The sequence below is a fragment of the Colobus angolensis genome, unplaced genomic scaffold (assembly GCF_000951035.1).
Source record: "Colobus angolensis palliatus isolate OR3802 unplaced genomic scaffold, Cang.pa_1.0 Scaffold81, whole genome shotgun sequence".
Classification (NCBI taxonomy): domain Eukaryota; kingdom Metazoa; phylum Chordata; class Mammalia; order Primates; family Cercopithecidae; genus Colobus; species Colobus angolensis.
The window spans coordinates 7,482,690-7,495,191 of NW_012121932.1; the positions used below are offsets into that span (position 1 = coordinate 7,482,690).

The 12,502-nt window shown below is 40.5% G+C and overlaps 2 protein-coding genes across 7 annotated transcripts in view; one reads left to right on the forward strand and one right to left on the reverse strand.

Annotated features, from left to right (window-relative positions):
* BPNT1 (3'(2'), 5'-bisphosphate nucleotidase 1) overlaps nucleotides 1–951 on the reverse strand; it is a 36,881-nt gene extending 35,930 nt beyond the window's left edge. For 3 of the 6 annotated variants that reach the window (XM_011929454.1, XM_011929455.1, XM_011929452.1), the window contains exon 1: nucleotides 676–951. The gene's annotated coding sequence lies outside the window, so the exon portion shown is untranslated. Of the gene's footprint in view, nucleotides 1–629 lie in introns of all 6 variants that reach the window. The other 3 variants (XM_011929457.1, XM_011929456.1, XM_011929453.1) reach the window with 3 other exon arrangements.
* Nucleotides 952–3,882: 2,931 nt separating this feature from the next.
* The window catches only part of IARS2 (isoleucyl-tRNA synthetase 2, mitochondrial), a 77,095-nt gene continuing 68,475 nt past the window's right edge, over nucleotides 3,883–12,502 (forward strand). Inside the window, exons 1-2 of the mRNA XM_011929458.1 lie at nucleotides 3,883–4,264; nucleotides 5,972–6,094. Coding sequence (XP_011784848.1) covers nucleotides 3,998–4,264; nucleotides 5,972–6,094 — 390 coding nt within the window. The 5' untranslated portion in view covers nucleotides 3,883–3,997. The remainder of the gene's footprint in view (nucleotides 4,265–5,971; nucleotides 6,095–12,502) is intronic.

Sequence of the window (12,502 nt, forward strand, 5' to 3'; positions counted from 1 at the left end):
AAAAAAAGGAAAGGAGAAGAAGAAAGGAGGAAGAAGGAAGAAGAAGGGGGAAGAAGAAAGAAGGAAGAAGAAGAAGCAGAAGCAGAGAAAGAAAGAAAAAAAGAAAGAAAGAAAGAAAGAAAGAAAGAAAGAAAGAAAGAAAGAAAGAAAGAAAGAAAGAAAGAAAGAAAGAAAGAAAGTTTGCAAGGGTGTGAAGGAACATGTTCCTGAGTATTGTTGGCAAAGTGGTGAACCCTCTTAGGAGAGCTTTGAGAATCTTAATAAAGTATAACATACATATCTTTTGAACCAGTAATTACATTTCCAGATAAATCCAAATAAATCACGCAAACCTACAAATATGCAGAAATGGCAGTTGGACGAATATTTGCTATTTAAATAAATTTACTTTTAGGTGCCAAGCAGTTTCTAAATTTGGGTGCATCAACGAACTCAATGTCTAGGTTTGTCTTGTTATTTCTACAATATATGGCTATAAAAACCTTCCGGATCACGAAAATAAAAGCACAGATAAACAATTAAAATATTGACACTCAAGAGTCCAAGTTCGAAATTAGAATATCTGGAGAAGCAATCTGATTCACATAAACCTTTTTTATTTTATTTTATGTAACATAAATCCTATCTACCTGGCTCTTGCCCTGACCGGCAGGAGAGAAACTTACGGTGACAAACCTGGAACAACGTTGGACCAAAGACACTTCGGGAGCAACAAAAGCGCGTTATCGTAAACCCAGGTCCCTCGTCGTGTCCAGTACCGAGCTTTGGCACTGTCAATAAATCTTTCGAGATGGATGGCAGCCCTACCTCAGCTTGTGAGCATGCGGGAAACTCCGCGCAAGCGCACAACAGTGATTTAACACGGCGTCTTTAGACTCCTGATCCGCGGGAAAATACCACTTGTCCGTGTTTTCTCCAAGCTCTCCGTAGGTGCAAGTCACCTGTTGTATTAAATAAAAGCGAAAGGTGTTGTCAACTTTCAAAGATTGGCTCAAAAAAAAAAAAAAAAAAAAGAAGAAGAAAAGAAAACCTAAGAAAGAAAGAAAACATTAAGACAGCAACAGTGTGTTAAAAGAAAAAAAAAAAAAAGATTGGTTTTGGTTTCACCTGTCTTCCAGCCCACTTCGTAGAGTTCACTGTTTTAAAATGTTCATTGGATTAGTGATATCGCTCTGTGGCTATTTAACTTAGAACCCCTAGCGGTCCGTGGACAGGCTTCAGCAGGTCCATCACACACACCTCCACCTCCAACCCCTACGCAACAACAAAGCAACTTTATCAGAATTGTGTTGAAGATGCTTGCATATCTATATGTGTATATATACACAAATATATGTGTGTGTGTGTATATATACACACATATATGTGTGTGTATATATATGTATATTGGGAAGGCAGCAGTGAGCCGTAATGACTCTGGGCGACAGAGCAAGCTATCTGTCTCTTAAAAATATATATGTGTGTGTATTTATATATACATAAATATATATAAAATATTAAAATATATAAAAATATATAATATATAAAATATAAATAAAATAAACATATACATATATTTAAGAGACAGATAGCTGGCTCTATCGCCCAGAGTCGATTACGGCTCCCTGCTGCCTTCCCAATTCTAGGCTCAAACCATCCTCCCGCCTCAGCCTCCCGTGTAGCTGGGACTACTGGTGCACGTGCGCGCCACCACACCCGGCTAATTAAATTTTTTTTTTGTACAGATGGAATCTTTTTGGGGGGCGTGGTTGGGGGAGGGGGCAGGGTCTCACCCTGTCGCCCAGGCTGGAGTGCCGTGGCGCAGTTTAGGCTCACTACAACCTCCGCTTCCTGGGTCCAAGCGATCCTTCTGCCTTAGCTTCCCAAGTAGCTAGGACCACAGGCGCGCCACCACGCCGGACTAATTTTGTTTGTTTGTTTTTTAAGTAGAGACCGGGTTTCATCATATTGGCCAGGCTGGTCTTGAACTTCTGACCCCAGGTGATCCGCTCACCTCGACCTCCCAAAGTGCTGGGATTACAGGTGTGAGCCACCCGCCTATCCTAAAAAGGCTTTTACTTCTTATTTGATTTTCACAATAACTCTGTGAGTTAAGTAGACCCTTTTTGGGAAGTGGCAAAATGTACATAAATTATATCACTTTATATATATATATATATATATATATTTTTTTTTTTTTTTGACAGGCTCTCACTGTGTTGCCCAGGCAGGAATGCCATGGTGCGATCATGGCCCACTTGCAACCTTGACCTCCTGGGCTAAAGCGATCCTTCCACCACAGCCTCTCAAGCAGCTAGGACCACAAGCACATGCCACCACATCCAGCTAATTTTAAAAATTATTTTAGAGACAGGGGTCTCCCTATGTTGCCCATGGTTGTCTCAAACTCCTGGGCTCAAGTGATATTTCCACTTCAGCCTCCCAAAGTACTGGGATTATAGGCATGAGCTACTGTGTCCAGCTTCTTTTATCCTTTTTTTTTTAATTGGGTTGTTTACATTTATCTTTTTGATCTGTAGCAGCTCGTTATGCATTTTGTATATTATTATTTTTTAATGTGTAGCAAATACTTTCTTCCACAGTATAGTGTAGGGAAGGCAACATAAGATGGTGGCTATGCACACTCACTGGAATCTAACTATCTGAGTTTGAATTCCAGCTGTGCTACTTAGTTGTATCATCTTGAGCAAGTTATATAACTCTATGTGCCTTAGTTTCCTTATCTGTGAAATGGAAATACTCATAGTTTCTATCGCACATGGTTTTTTGGTATGCTGTGTCTTCACCTCATCTGGTTTTGAAGATTAAATGAGTTAATTCAGGTACAGAGCTGGAGTCATTGACTGGTGAAAGGCTGACATTGATTGAGTGCTTTCTATTTGTCACTTGGTTTCTCACTTTCTGGTATCTTTTTTTGGTATATACATATTTTCATATTTGTAGAAAATCTGTTCCTCTTATTTATGTAAATGTTCTGGATGTTGTGTTTTATGATTAGGAGGGCTACTCCCAAGATGTATACTCTACAATGAAATGGTAACAATTGTGAACTACTATGAATTGGACAACCAAATAGAGCAGAATCTGTCAGAAACAGGAGCAGAAGTTGCTATACACACCAAACTATTCTATGAGTGGGATATAACAGGGATTTAGGGAATCTTAAAAAAAAGATTAGATTGTTTTATAATATTGTTAAAATTCATGGGACGTCATTGATTTGGACTGAGCTCCTGCACTAGTCTATTTGCTTGTAAGGTCTGCGTTCCAGGAAATCAGGAGAGATGATAGCCAAATCCATTAAGCCGAATGGCGTCTGCTTTTCCTTCCCTGTTTCTGCTTTCTTCAACCTTTTCTGCTTATAAACCTCACCCTGCCCCCTCAGCTCATCAGAGATCCTTTCTATTTTGTAGAAAGGTTTAGGAATATCTAATGATAGCCAATTAGATCTTTAAAACTAGATTTGCTGAAATTTTATTATTTTACAATATTTTCACTGAACTTTGTGCTGCCCACAATGGTAGTCATTACCCAAGTGTGCCTGTTAAGGCCTTGCCATGAGTTTAGTCCAGATTGAGATGTGCAGTATGTGCAAAGTACTTGTCAAATTTCAAAGGCTTCATATAAGAGAATATGTAAAATATGTTACTTCTTATTGGCTACATGTTAAAGTGATACAATTATAGCTATGTTGTGTTAAAAATATAGTTTTAAAAAGCAGGGCACAGTGATTGGACTATGAGCCCCACCTTTCCCCGCCCCCGTGAATCTGAGCCCGCCTCTCGGCGGCTGCAAGGAAGACCCGGAGGTGGCTCAGTCTCCGCGGACTCCGGGAAGGCGGTGTCCACCGCCCCGCCCCTCCCCGCCGCTCTCTTCCCGCCCCTTCCGTTCCCGGGGCGCGTGCGCCCTCTTATTCGGCTCGCCTAGGTTTCCTGGGGTCCTGCTGCTTTGAGCTGGGGCGGGAGCGGAGGACCCGGCGCTGAGGGGTTGCCACACCATGCGTTGGGGGCTGCGCCCTCGCGGGCCGGAGGCGGCCGCCCTGGCCACTGCCCGAAGATTGTGGGGGACGCCCCGCCTTCCCTGCAGCCCTGGATGGCAAGGGGCGACGAAGAGGCTTCTGGTGCGGTCGGTCTCCGGGGCCAGTAACCACCAGCCAAACTCGAATAGTAGTAGATACCGGGACACGGTGCTGCTGCCGCAGACCAGCTTCCCCATGAAGCTGCTGGGCCGCCAGCAGCCGGACAAGGAGCTGGAGATCCAGCAGGTACGGGCCCCGCCTCGGCGCAGGGCCTCCGGAGAGACCCGATCCGGCCGCGGGCACAGGGCGCTGGGCAGGAGCCACACCTCTGTGCTCCATGCCGGTATGGGTGGGCAGGGGTGTGACCAGATCGGCGGCATTCATCTGCTTCGCACAGATTTTGTGGGCTGAAAACCTAAGTGAAGAAATCTCTAGATGAATCCCTCCTTTGTAGCAGGTTCCGGAGCGGGAAATTAAGGGGTCACTAGTGATGCTCAGATACCAGCATGTATCGCACGTATGTCCCATTTCTGTCGTAGGCAAAAAAGATCGACTTTGGGCACTTTTCCAGTGCCTTGTAAAAAGTAAATTCACATGTCCACATGTAAATAAAAACCCAGGCTGGGCGCGGTAGCTCAATCCTGTAATTCCAGCACTTTGAAAGGCCAAGGCGGGAGAATCGCTTGAGCCAAGAGTTCGAGACCATATTGGCTAGACAGCTTCACCCCCCCATCCTTAAAAAAAACCTTAAAAACCTCAATTATGATGAATGAAGGGGAAGTTGAAGCCCACTTTTTGGATCTTTTAGATCCCTAGTTGGAATTATGACTCGTTTGAAATATATAGTAGCAGTACTTCCTCTGAGTCCCCTTTATAGACCATATGTCTGTCTCCTGTTTTCGATTGGGTTTTTTATTTTTATTTTTTTTTCTGAGACAGAGTCTTGCTCTCTCGCCCAGGCCAGACTGTAATGGCGCCATCTCGGCTCACTACAACCCCCGCCTCCCGGGTTCAAGCGATTCTCCTGCCTTATCCTCACGAGTCGCTGGGATTACAGGTGCGCACCACCACTCCCGGCTAATTTTCATATTTTTAGTAGAGATGGGGTTTCACCATGTTGGCGAGAGTGGTCTCGAATTCCTGACCTCAAGTGATCCTCCTGCCTCGGCCTCCCAAAGTGCTGGGATTACAGGCGTGAGCCACTGTGCCCAGCCTAGACTGAACTTTCTAAGGGCAGAGATTCCTCTTGTTAGTTTCTGTAATTCTAGTCTTTAAAAATCCCTGATATTCTTGGAATATTGGTTAGGTAAATATACTTAGCCTAAATACTCTGACAGAGTTCATCTAATTTTTTAAAGGCTTTTTAGTACCTTCTGTATGCCAGAAAGAGTGACAGTTTCAAATGTTTTCTCGTTTAATCTTCACACCAGCCCTGTACGATGGATATTAACACTTTTTTTTTTTTTCAGATGAGAAAGCAGGCCCATAAGTGCACGGTAACTTGGCCAAGATCACAGCAAGTGAGGGAAGGGAAGTGAGACTGCCATGCACGTTGTTCCCAGATTTGAGGAATGGCAAGCATTGCAGCCAAAGAATAGCAAGAATATGTGTGTCAGGAATCTGCAGGTCCTTCAACATGGCGGGGATGAGGAGTGAAGCCTGGGGAGTGATGAGAGAATGCCCGAGAACTTAGTGGAACTAAACCTTTGTGGGGTCCTGCATATCATGTAGAGTTTAGACTTCAATCTGAGGTGTATGGGGAAACTACTGAAAGATTTTAAGAGATGTGTACTTAGACACGCATTTCAGAAACCTCACCTTGTGTTTCAGAGTTGAGTAGATTGGAATGGAATGGATTGGAATGGAAATAAGCAAGTGTTGACTGTTATTTATGGTTAGACTCAGGAGTATGTATTTATATGATGTTTAGGTATCATTGTTCTTTTTAAACAGAAATGTGGATTTTCAGAACTTTATTCATGGCAAAGAGAAAGAAAAGTAAAGACAGAATTTTGCCTTCATGATGGACCTCCTTATGCAAATGGTGACCCTCATGTTGGACATGCTTTAAATAAGGTAACTATAATTTAGGTTATGACACTTGAAAGAAAGTGTTTATGTAAATACTCTTTATAAAAGTGTATTCTAATTGTATGATAATTATGTAAATTTACATTTGCACATAAAACTAAAACATTTGCATAGAAAGCAGTATACAATTTTAGTACTGCATGAAAAAAGCATTGGTGGTATTTGCTTTGAGCTTGATGTTATATTAGTAAACATCATCTTATTCAGTACATAATTATTGTGCGAGGCATTGTTCTAGATTCCAGGAATTTGGTCACTGAATGGGTCAATAGTGCTATTAGAGACCAGGCGCAGTGGCTCACGCCTGTAATCCCAGCACTTTGGAAGGCCGAGGTGGGTGGATCACTTGCGGTCAGGAGTTCGAGACCAGCCTGACCAACATGGCAAAACCCTGTCTCTACTAAAAGTACAAAAATTAGGTGGGTGTGGTTGTGCATGCCTGTAATCCCAGGTACTTATGAGACTAAGGCAGGAGAATCATTTGAACTCCGGGGTGGGGGAATGGAAATTGTAGTGAGCTGAGTTCATGCCACTGCACTCCAGCCTGGGTGACAGGCTGTCTCAAAGTAAAAACAAACAAAAAAAAACACAAACTGCTATTAGAGTAGTATTACTATATATTGTGATATACATTGCATGTTATGCCGTAAATTATATTGAAAACTTCTGAAACATTTGAGACATGTTATACATCTTGCATATTTCTCAGTATTAGTGACTTCTACAGAAGCCAAACTATGCTCTACTGCTGTATAGTTCACTTTCAAATTTTTAGACATATTATATCAGACGGTAAAAATAAGCATTTACTTCTTTCAGTGGACAAAACTGATGTACTTGATTTTATTTTGGTACATGCTATTTGATATCAATTTCATTAAAATTTTATTTTTGTTAAACTTGATATTTGAACTGTAGATTTAAATGAAATTTTAAGAATACAGATATCTTGTACATCTTACTCAGTTTTCCCCAATGATGACATCTTGCAAAACTATAGTATATTACAACTAGGGTATTAACATTGATACAGTTAAGATGCTCAACTTTACTATATGAATCCCTCATGTTGCCCTTTTATAGCCAAGTCATCTTCCTTTTGTTGCACCCTCCCTTGAATTCCTTTCAACCACGAATATATTCTCCATTTCTGTATTTTTGTTATTTCAAGAATACTATGCAAATGAAAACATAGTTTATAACCTTTTGGGATTGACTTTTTTTCACTCAGCATGAATCCCTTGAGAGTCATCCAAGCTTTTTAGTAGTTTTATTTTTTCATTGCTGAGTGGTATTCTATGGTGTGGATGTATCACAGTTTGTTTACCCATGAACCTGTTGAAGTACAACTGGGTTGTTTACAGTTTCTGGCTATTATGAATAAAGGTGCTAAAAACATTCATGTACAGGTTTTATGTGAATGTAATTTTTTTTTTTTTCTTTGTTTGGAAATAGGCTCTTTCTCTCACCCAGGCTGGAATGCAGTGGCGCAGTCACAGCTCACTGCAGCCTCAACCACCTGGGCTCAAGCAGTCCTCTCATCTCAGCCTCCCAAGTAGCTGAGATCACAGGCATAGGCCACCATGCCTGGCTAATTTTTATATTTTCTGTAGAGATGGTGTTTTGCCATGTTTCTCAGGTGGGTCTTGAACTTCTGGACTCAAGCAGTTCACCTGCTTTGGCCTCCCAAAGTGCTGGGATTACAAGTGTGAGCCATTGTGCCTGGCTGTGAATTTTCATTTCTCTGGGATAAATGCCCAAGATTGCAATTCCTGGGTTGTATGGTAGTTGCATGTTTAGTTTTTTAAGAAAATGCCAGATTTGTTTCCAGAATGGCTGTACCATTTTACATTTTTCTTTTTTTTTTTTTTTGAGATGGAGTCTCGCTCTTTTGCCCAGGCTGGAGTGCAGGGGTACAATCTTGGCTCACTGCAACCTTTGGCTCCCAGGTTCAAGAGATTCTTCTGCTTCAGCCTCCTGAGTAGCTGGAATTACAGGTGTCCGCCACTATGCCTGGCTAATTTTTGTATTTTTAGTAGAGATGGGTTTTGCCATATTGGCCAGGCTGGTGTTGAACTCCTGACCTCGAGTGATTCACCCACCTCTGCCTCCCAAAGTGCTGGGGTTACAGGTGTGAACCACCATGCTCGGCCCCATTTTACATGCTTATTAACAATGTATGAATGATCTGGTTTCTCTGCATTCCTGCCAGCATTTGAGTGTTGTGATTATTTTAAATTTTAGCCATTCTAACAGGTGTGTAGTGATGTCTCATTTTGCTTTTAATTTGCATTTTCATAATGGCTAATGATGTTGTAAGTCTTTCCATATACTCATTTGCCATGGATTGAATCTCTTTGGTGAAATGTCCCTTTATGTCTTTTGTCTATTTTTTAATTGGATTTTTTTTCTTTTTACTGTTAAGTTTTGAGAGTTCTTTATGTATTCCGGGTAATAAACCTTTTTTCAGATACGTGATTTGCAACTATTTTCTCTCAGTCTGTAGTTTTTCTTTTCATTCTTTTATCAGGGTCTGTTGCAGAGTAAAATTTTTTAATTTTGATGAAGTTCAATTTGTCATTTTATTCTTTTATGAATCATTCTTTTAGTGTCATATTGAAGGTATTTGCCTAGTCCTAGAGCCTGAAGATTTTCTCATACATTTTTTCTTTTATATATATATATATTACTTTTTTTAGATGGAATCTTGCTCTGTCACCCAGGCTGGAGAGTGCAGTGGTGCTATCTTGGCTCACTGCAAGCTCTGCCTCCCAGGTTCATACCATTCTCCTGCCTCAGCCTCCCCAGCAGCTGGGACTACAGGCACATGCTGCCACGCCCAGCTAATTTTTTGTATTTTTAGTAGAGATGGGATTTCACTGTGTTAGCCAGGATGGTCTTGATCTCCTGACCTCATGATCCACCCGCCTCGGCCTCTCAAAGTGTTAGAATTACAGGTGTGAACCACTGTGCCCGGCCTTTCTCATATATTTTTTCTAAACGTTTTACATTTTATATTTAAGTCTGTGATCCATTTTGAGTTAATTTTTTTATAACATGTAAGACTTAGGTCATGGTTTATTTTTTTCCCATATGAATGGCTAGTTGGTTTGGTATCATTTGTTGAAAAGGCTGTCTTTCCACAGTGAATTGCTTTTGTACCACTGTCAGAAATTAGTTGGGCATATTTGTGTGGATTTATTTCTGGATTGTCTGTTCTGTTCCATTGATCTATGTGTCCATTTCTTTGTGAATACCACAGTTTTGATTATTGTAGCTACAGAGTAAGTATTGAAATTGGATAGACTGATTCCTCTTATATTATTCCTTTTCAAAATTGCTTTAGCTGTTTTAGTTCCTTTGCTTTTCTATATAAATTTTGAAATAATATTTTCTCTTGTCTAACACACAAAAACTTTTGCTGGGATTTTTATAGGGATACATTAAAACCCATATGTTAGTTTGCAGGGAGTTGACATCTTTATTATGTTGACTCTTCCAATCTATGAACATAGTATATCTTTCCATTTATTTAGGTCTTTGATTCTTTCATCAGTGTTTTGTAATTTTCAGCATATAATTCTGGTAACATGTTTTGTGTTTCTTTTTTTTAAGTGATTGTAAATGATATTATGCAGGTTTAACACTCCTAATCTGAAAATTTGAAATCTGAAGTACTGCAAAATTAGAAACTTTTTGAGCACTGACATGATGCCACAAGTGGAAAATTTTATACCCGACCTCACATGACACATGCAGTGAAAACTGTTTTATGCACAGAATTATTTAAAATATTATATAAAATTACCTTTAGGCTATGTGCATAAGGTATTTATGACACATAAGTGCATTTCGTGTTTAGAGTTGGGTCCCGTGCGCAAGATCCCGTATTATGTATGTGCGAATATTCTAAAGTCTGAAAAACTCCAAAATCTGGAACATTCTAGTCCCAAGAATTTTGGAGAAGGGTACTCAACCTGTATTTTAAATGTTTATGTCTATATGTTCATGGCTAGTATATAAAATATAATTTTAAATGTTTATTTTGTATTCTGTGACCTTCTTGAATATCTTTTTTGTTTCTCTATTTCTTCTTTACTGCTTTCTTTGACATTGAGTGAATATTTTGTAACGAAGCATGTAAGTTTATTTTTTATTTTTTTTAGAGACACTGTCTTATTTTGTCTCCTAGGCTGGAGTCTGGTCATGTGATCATAGCTCACTGCAGCCTTGAACTCTTGGGCTCAGGCGTTCCTCCTGCCTTAATCTCCTAAGTAGCTGAGACAACAGGCACACACCTCCACACTTGGCTAGTTTCTTTTATTTGTTGTAGAGATAGGGTTTTGTTACATTGCCCAGGCTGGTATCAAACTCCTAGCCTCAAGTGATCCTCCTGCTTCAGCCTCCCAAAGTATCATGATTATAGGTGTGAGCCACTATGCCCAGCTGCATTTAGATTTCTTTAATGAATTTTTTAGATGTCTTTAATGACATTTTTAGTGTGTTTTTTGAGATAGTTTATTAGTGGTTGCCCTAGAGCTTACCATGTACATTTTAACAGAATCGGCTTCAGGTTTATGCTGGCTTAGTTTAAGTAAAATATAGAAATGTTACCCATATTCTCTTTTCTCCCTTCTTGTGGTTTTGTTGTTATGCATATTACATGTATTTATGTTACAAACCTTGCATTATGTTGTTATAATTATTACTTTGCCTTTTTTTTTGAGATGGAGTCTCGCTGTGTCGCACAGGCTGGAGTGTAGTGGCGTGATCTTGGGTCACTGCAACCTCTGCCTTCCAGGCTCAAGCGATTCTCCTGCCTCTGCCTCCCGAGTAGTTGGGATTACAGGCGCCCACCACCACACCTGGCTAATTTTTTTGTGTATATATATTTTTTAATGGATATGGGGTTTTGCCATGTTGGTCAGGCTGGTCTCAAACTCCTGACCTCAGGTGATTGCCCGCCTTGGCCTCCCAAAGTGCTGGGATTACAGGTGTGAGCCACCATGCCCAGCCTCCTTTGACTTTTACATCAGTTAAGAAAGTAGAAAAAAATGCACTTATTACTGTTATTTATAATTACTTAATTACCTTTACTGATCCTTTTCGTTTGTTTCTGTGGATTTGAATTACCACCTGTGGTCCTTTCCTTTTAGCCTAGAGAACTTCCTTTTATATTTCTTGTGAAGTGGGCCTGCTAGCAACAAATTCTCTCTCTTTTATTTTTTAAATATAGGAATGGCTTTATTTTTCTTTCATTTTCAAAAGATAACTTTGGTAGATATCGAATTCTTGGTTGATAGGTTTTTATTTTCCTTTGAGCACATTGAATGTGTTATCCCATTACTTTCTGCCCTCCCTTGTTTTTCCTGAGAAGTCAGCTGCTAGTTTTATTAGGCTTCCCTTGTAGGTGATGATAACTTTTTCTCTTGTGGCTTTCAAGATTTTCTCTTTGTCTCTAACTTCTACCTTTTTACTGTGATGTCTTTTTTTGATCTCTTTGTGTTTTTTCCTTCTTGGAATTCATTGAACTTTCTGGATGTATGGGTTGGTATTGGTGTTCTTCAATACATTTGAGACATTTTCTTTTTTTTTTTTTTTTGACACGGAGTCTCGCTCTGTCGCCCAGGCTGGGGTGGAGTGGCCGGATCTCAGCTCACTGCAAGCTCCGCCTCCCGGGTTTACACCGTTCTCCTGCCTCAGCCTCCCGAGTAGCTACCACAGGCGCCTGCCACCTTGCCCAGCTAGTTTTTTGTATTTTTTAGTAGAGATGGGGTTTCATCATGTTAGCCAGGATGGTCTCGATCTCCTGACCTCGTGATCTGCCCACCTCAGCCTCCCAAAGTGCTGGGATTACAGGCGCGCGCCACCTCGCCCGGCTAATTTTTTTTTGTATTTTTAGTAGAGATGGGGTTTCATCATGTTAGCCAGGATGGTCTTGATCTCCTGACCTCACGATCCGCCCGTCTCGGCCTCCCAAAGTGCTGGGATTACAGGCTTGAGCCACCACGCCCGGCCGAGAAATTTTCAGTTATTGTTTCTTTGGATATTTTTCTGCCCGTGCTTCTCTCCTTTCCTCTGAAACTCTCATTATGCATTTGTTGGTATGCTGAATGATGTGTATAATGATGGCTCCGAGGCTCTGTTTAGTTTTGTTATTTTTCTTTGGATTATACAATCTTTATTGATCTATCTTTAAGTTTATTTTTTCTTCTGCTAGTTTATATCTACTGTTGAACCACTCCACTGAATTTTTAATTTTGGGTCTTTTTTTAAAAAAAATCTTTCTTTCTTTTCCTCCCTTCCTTCCTTCCTTCCTTCCTTCCTTCCTTCCTTCCTTCCTTCTTTCTTTTTCTTCCCTTCCCTTCCTTCCTTCCTTCTTTCTTTTTCTTC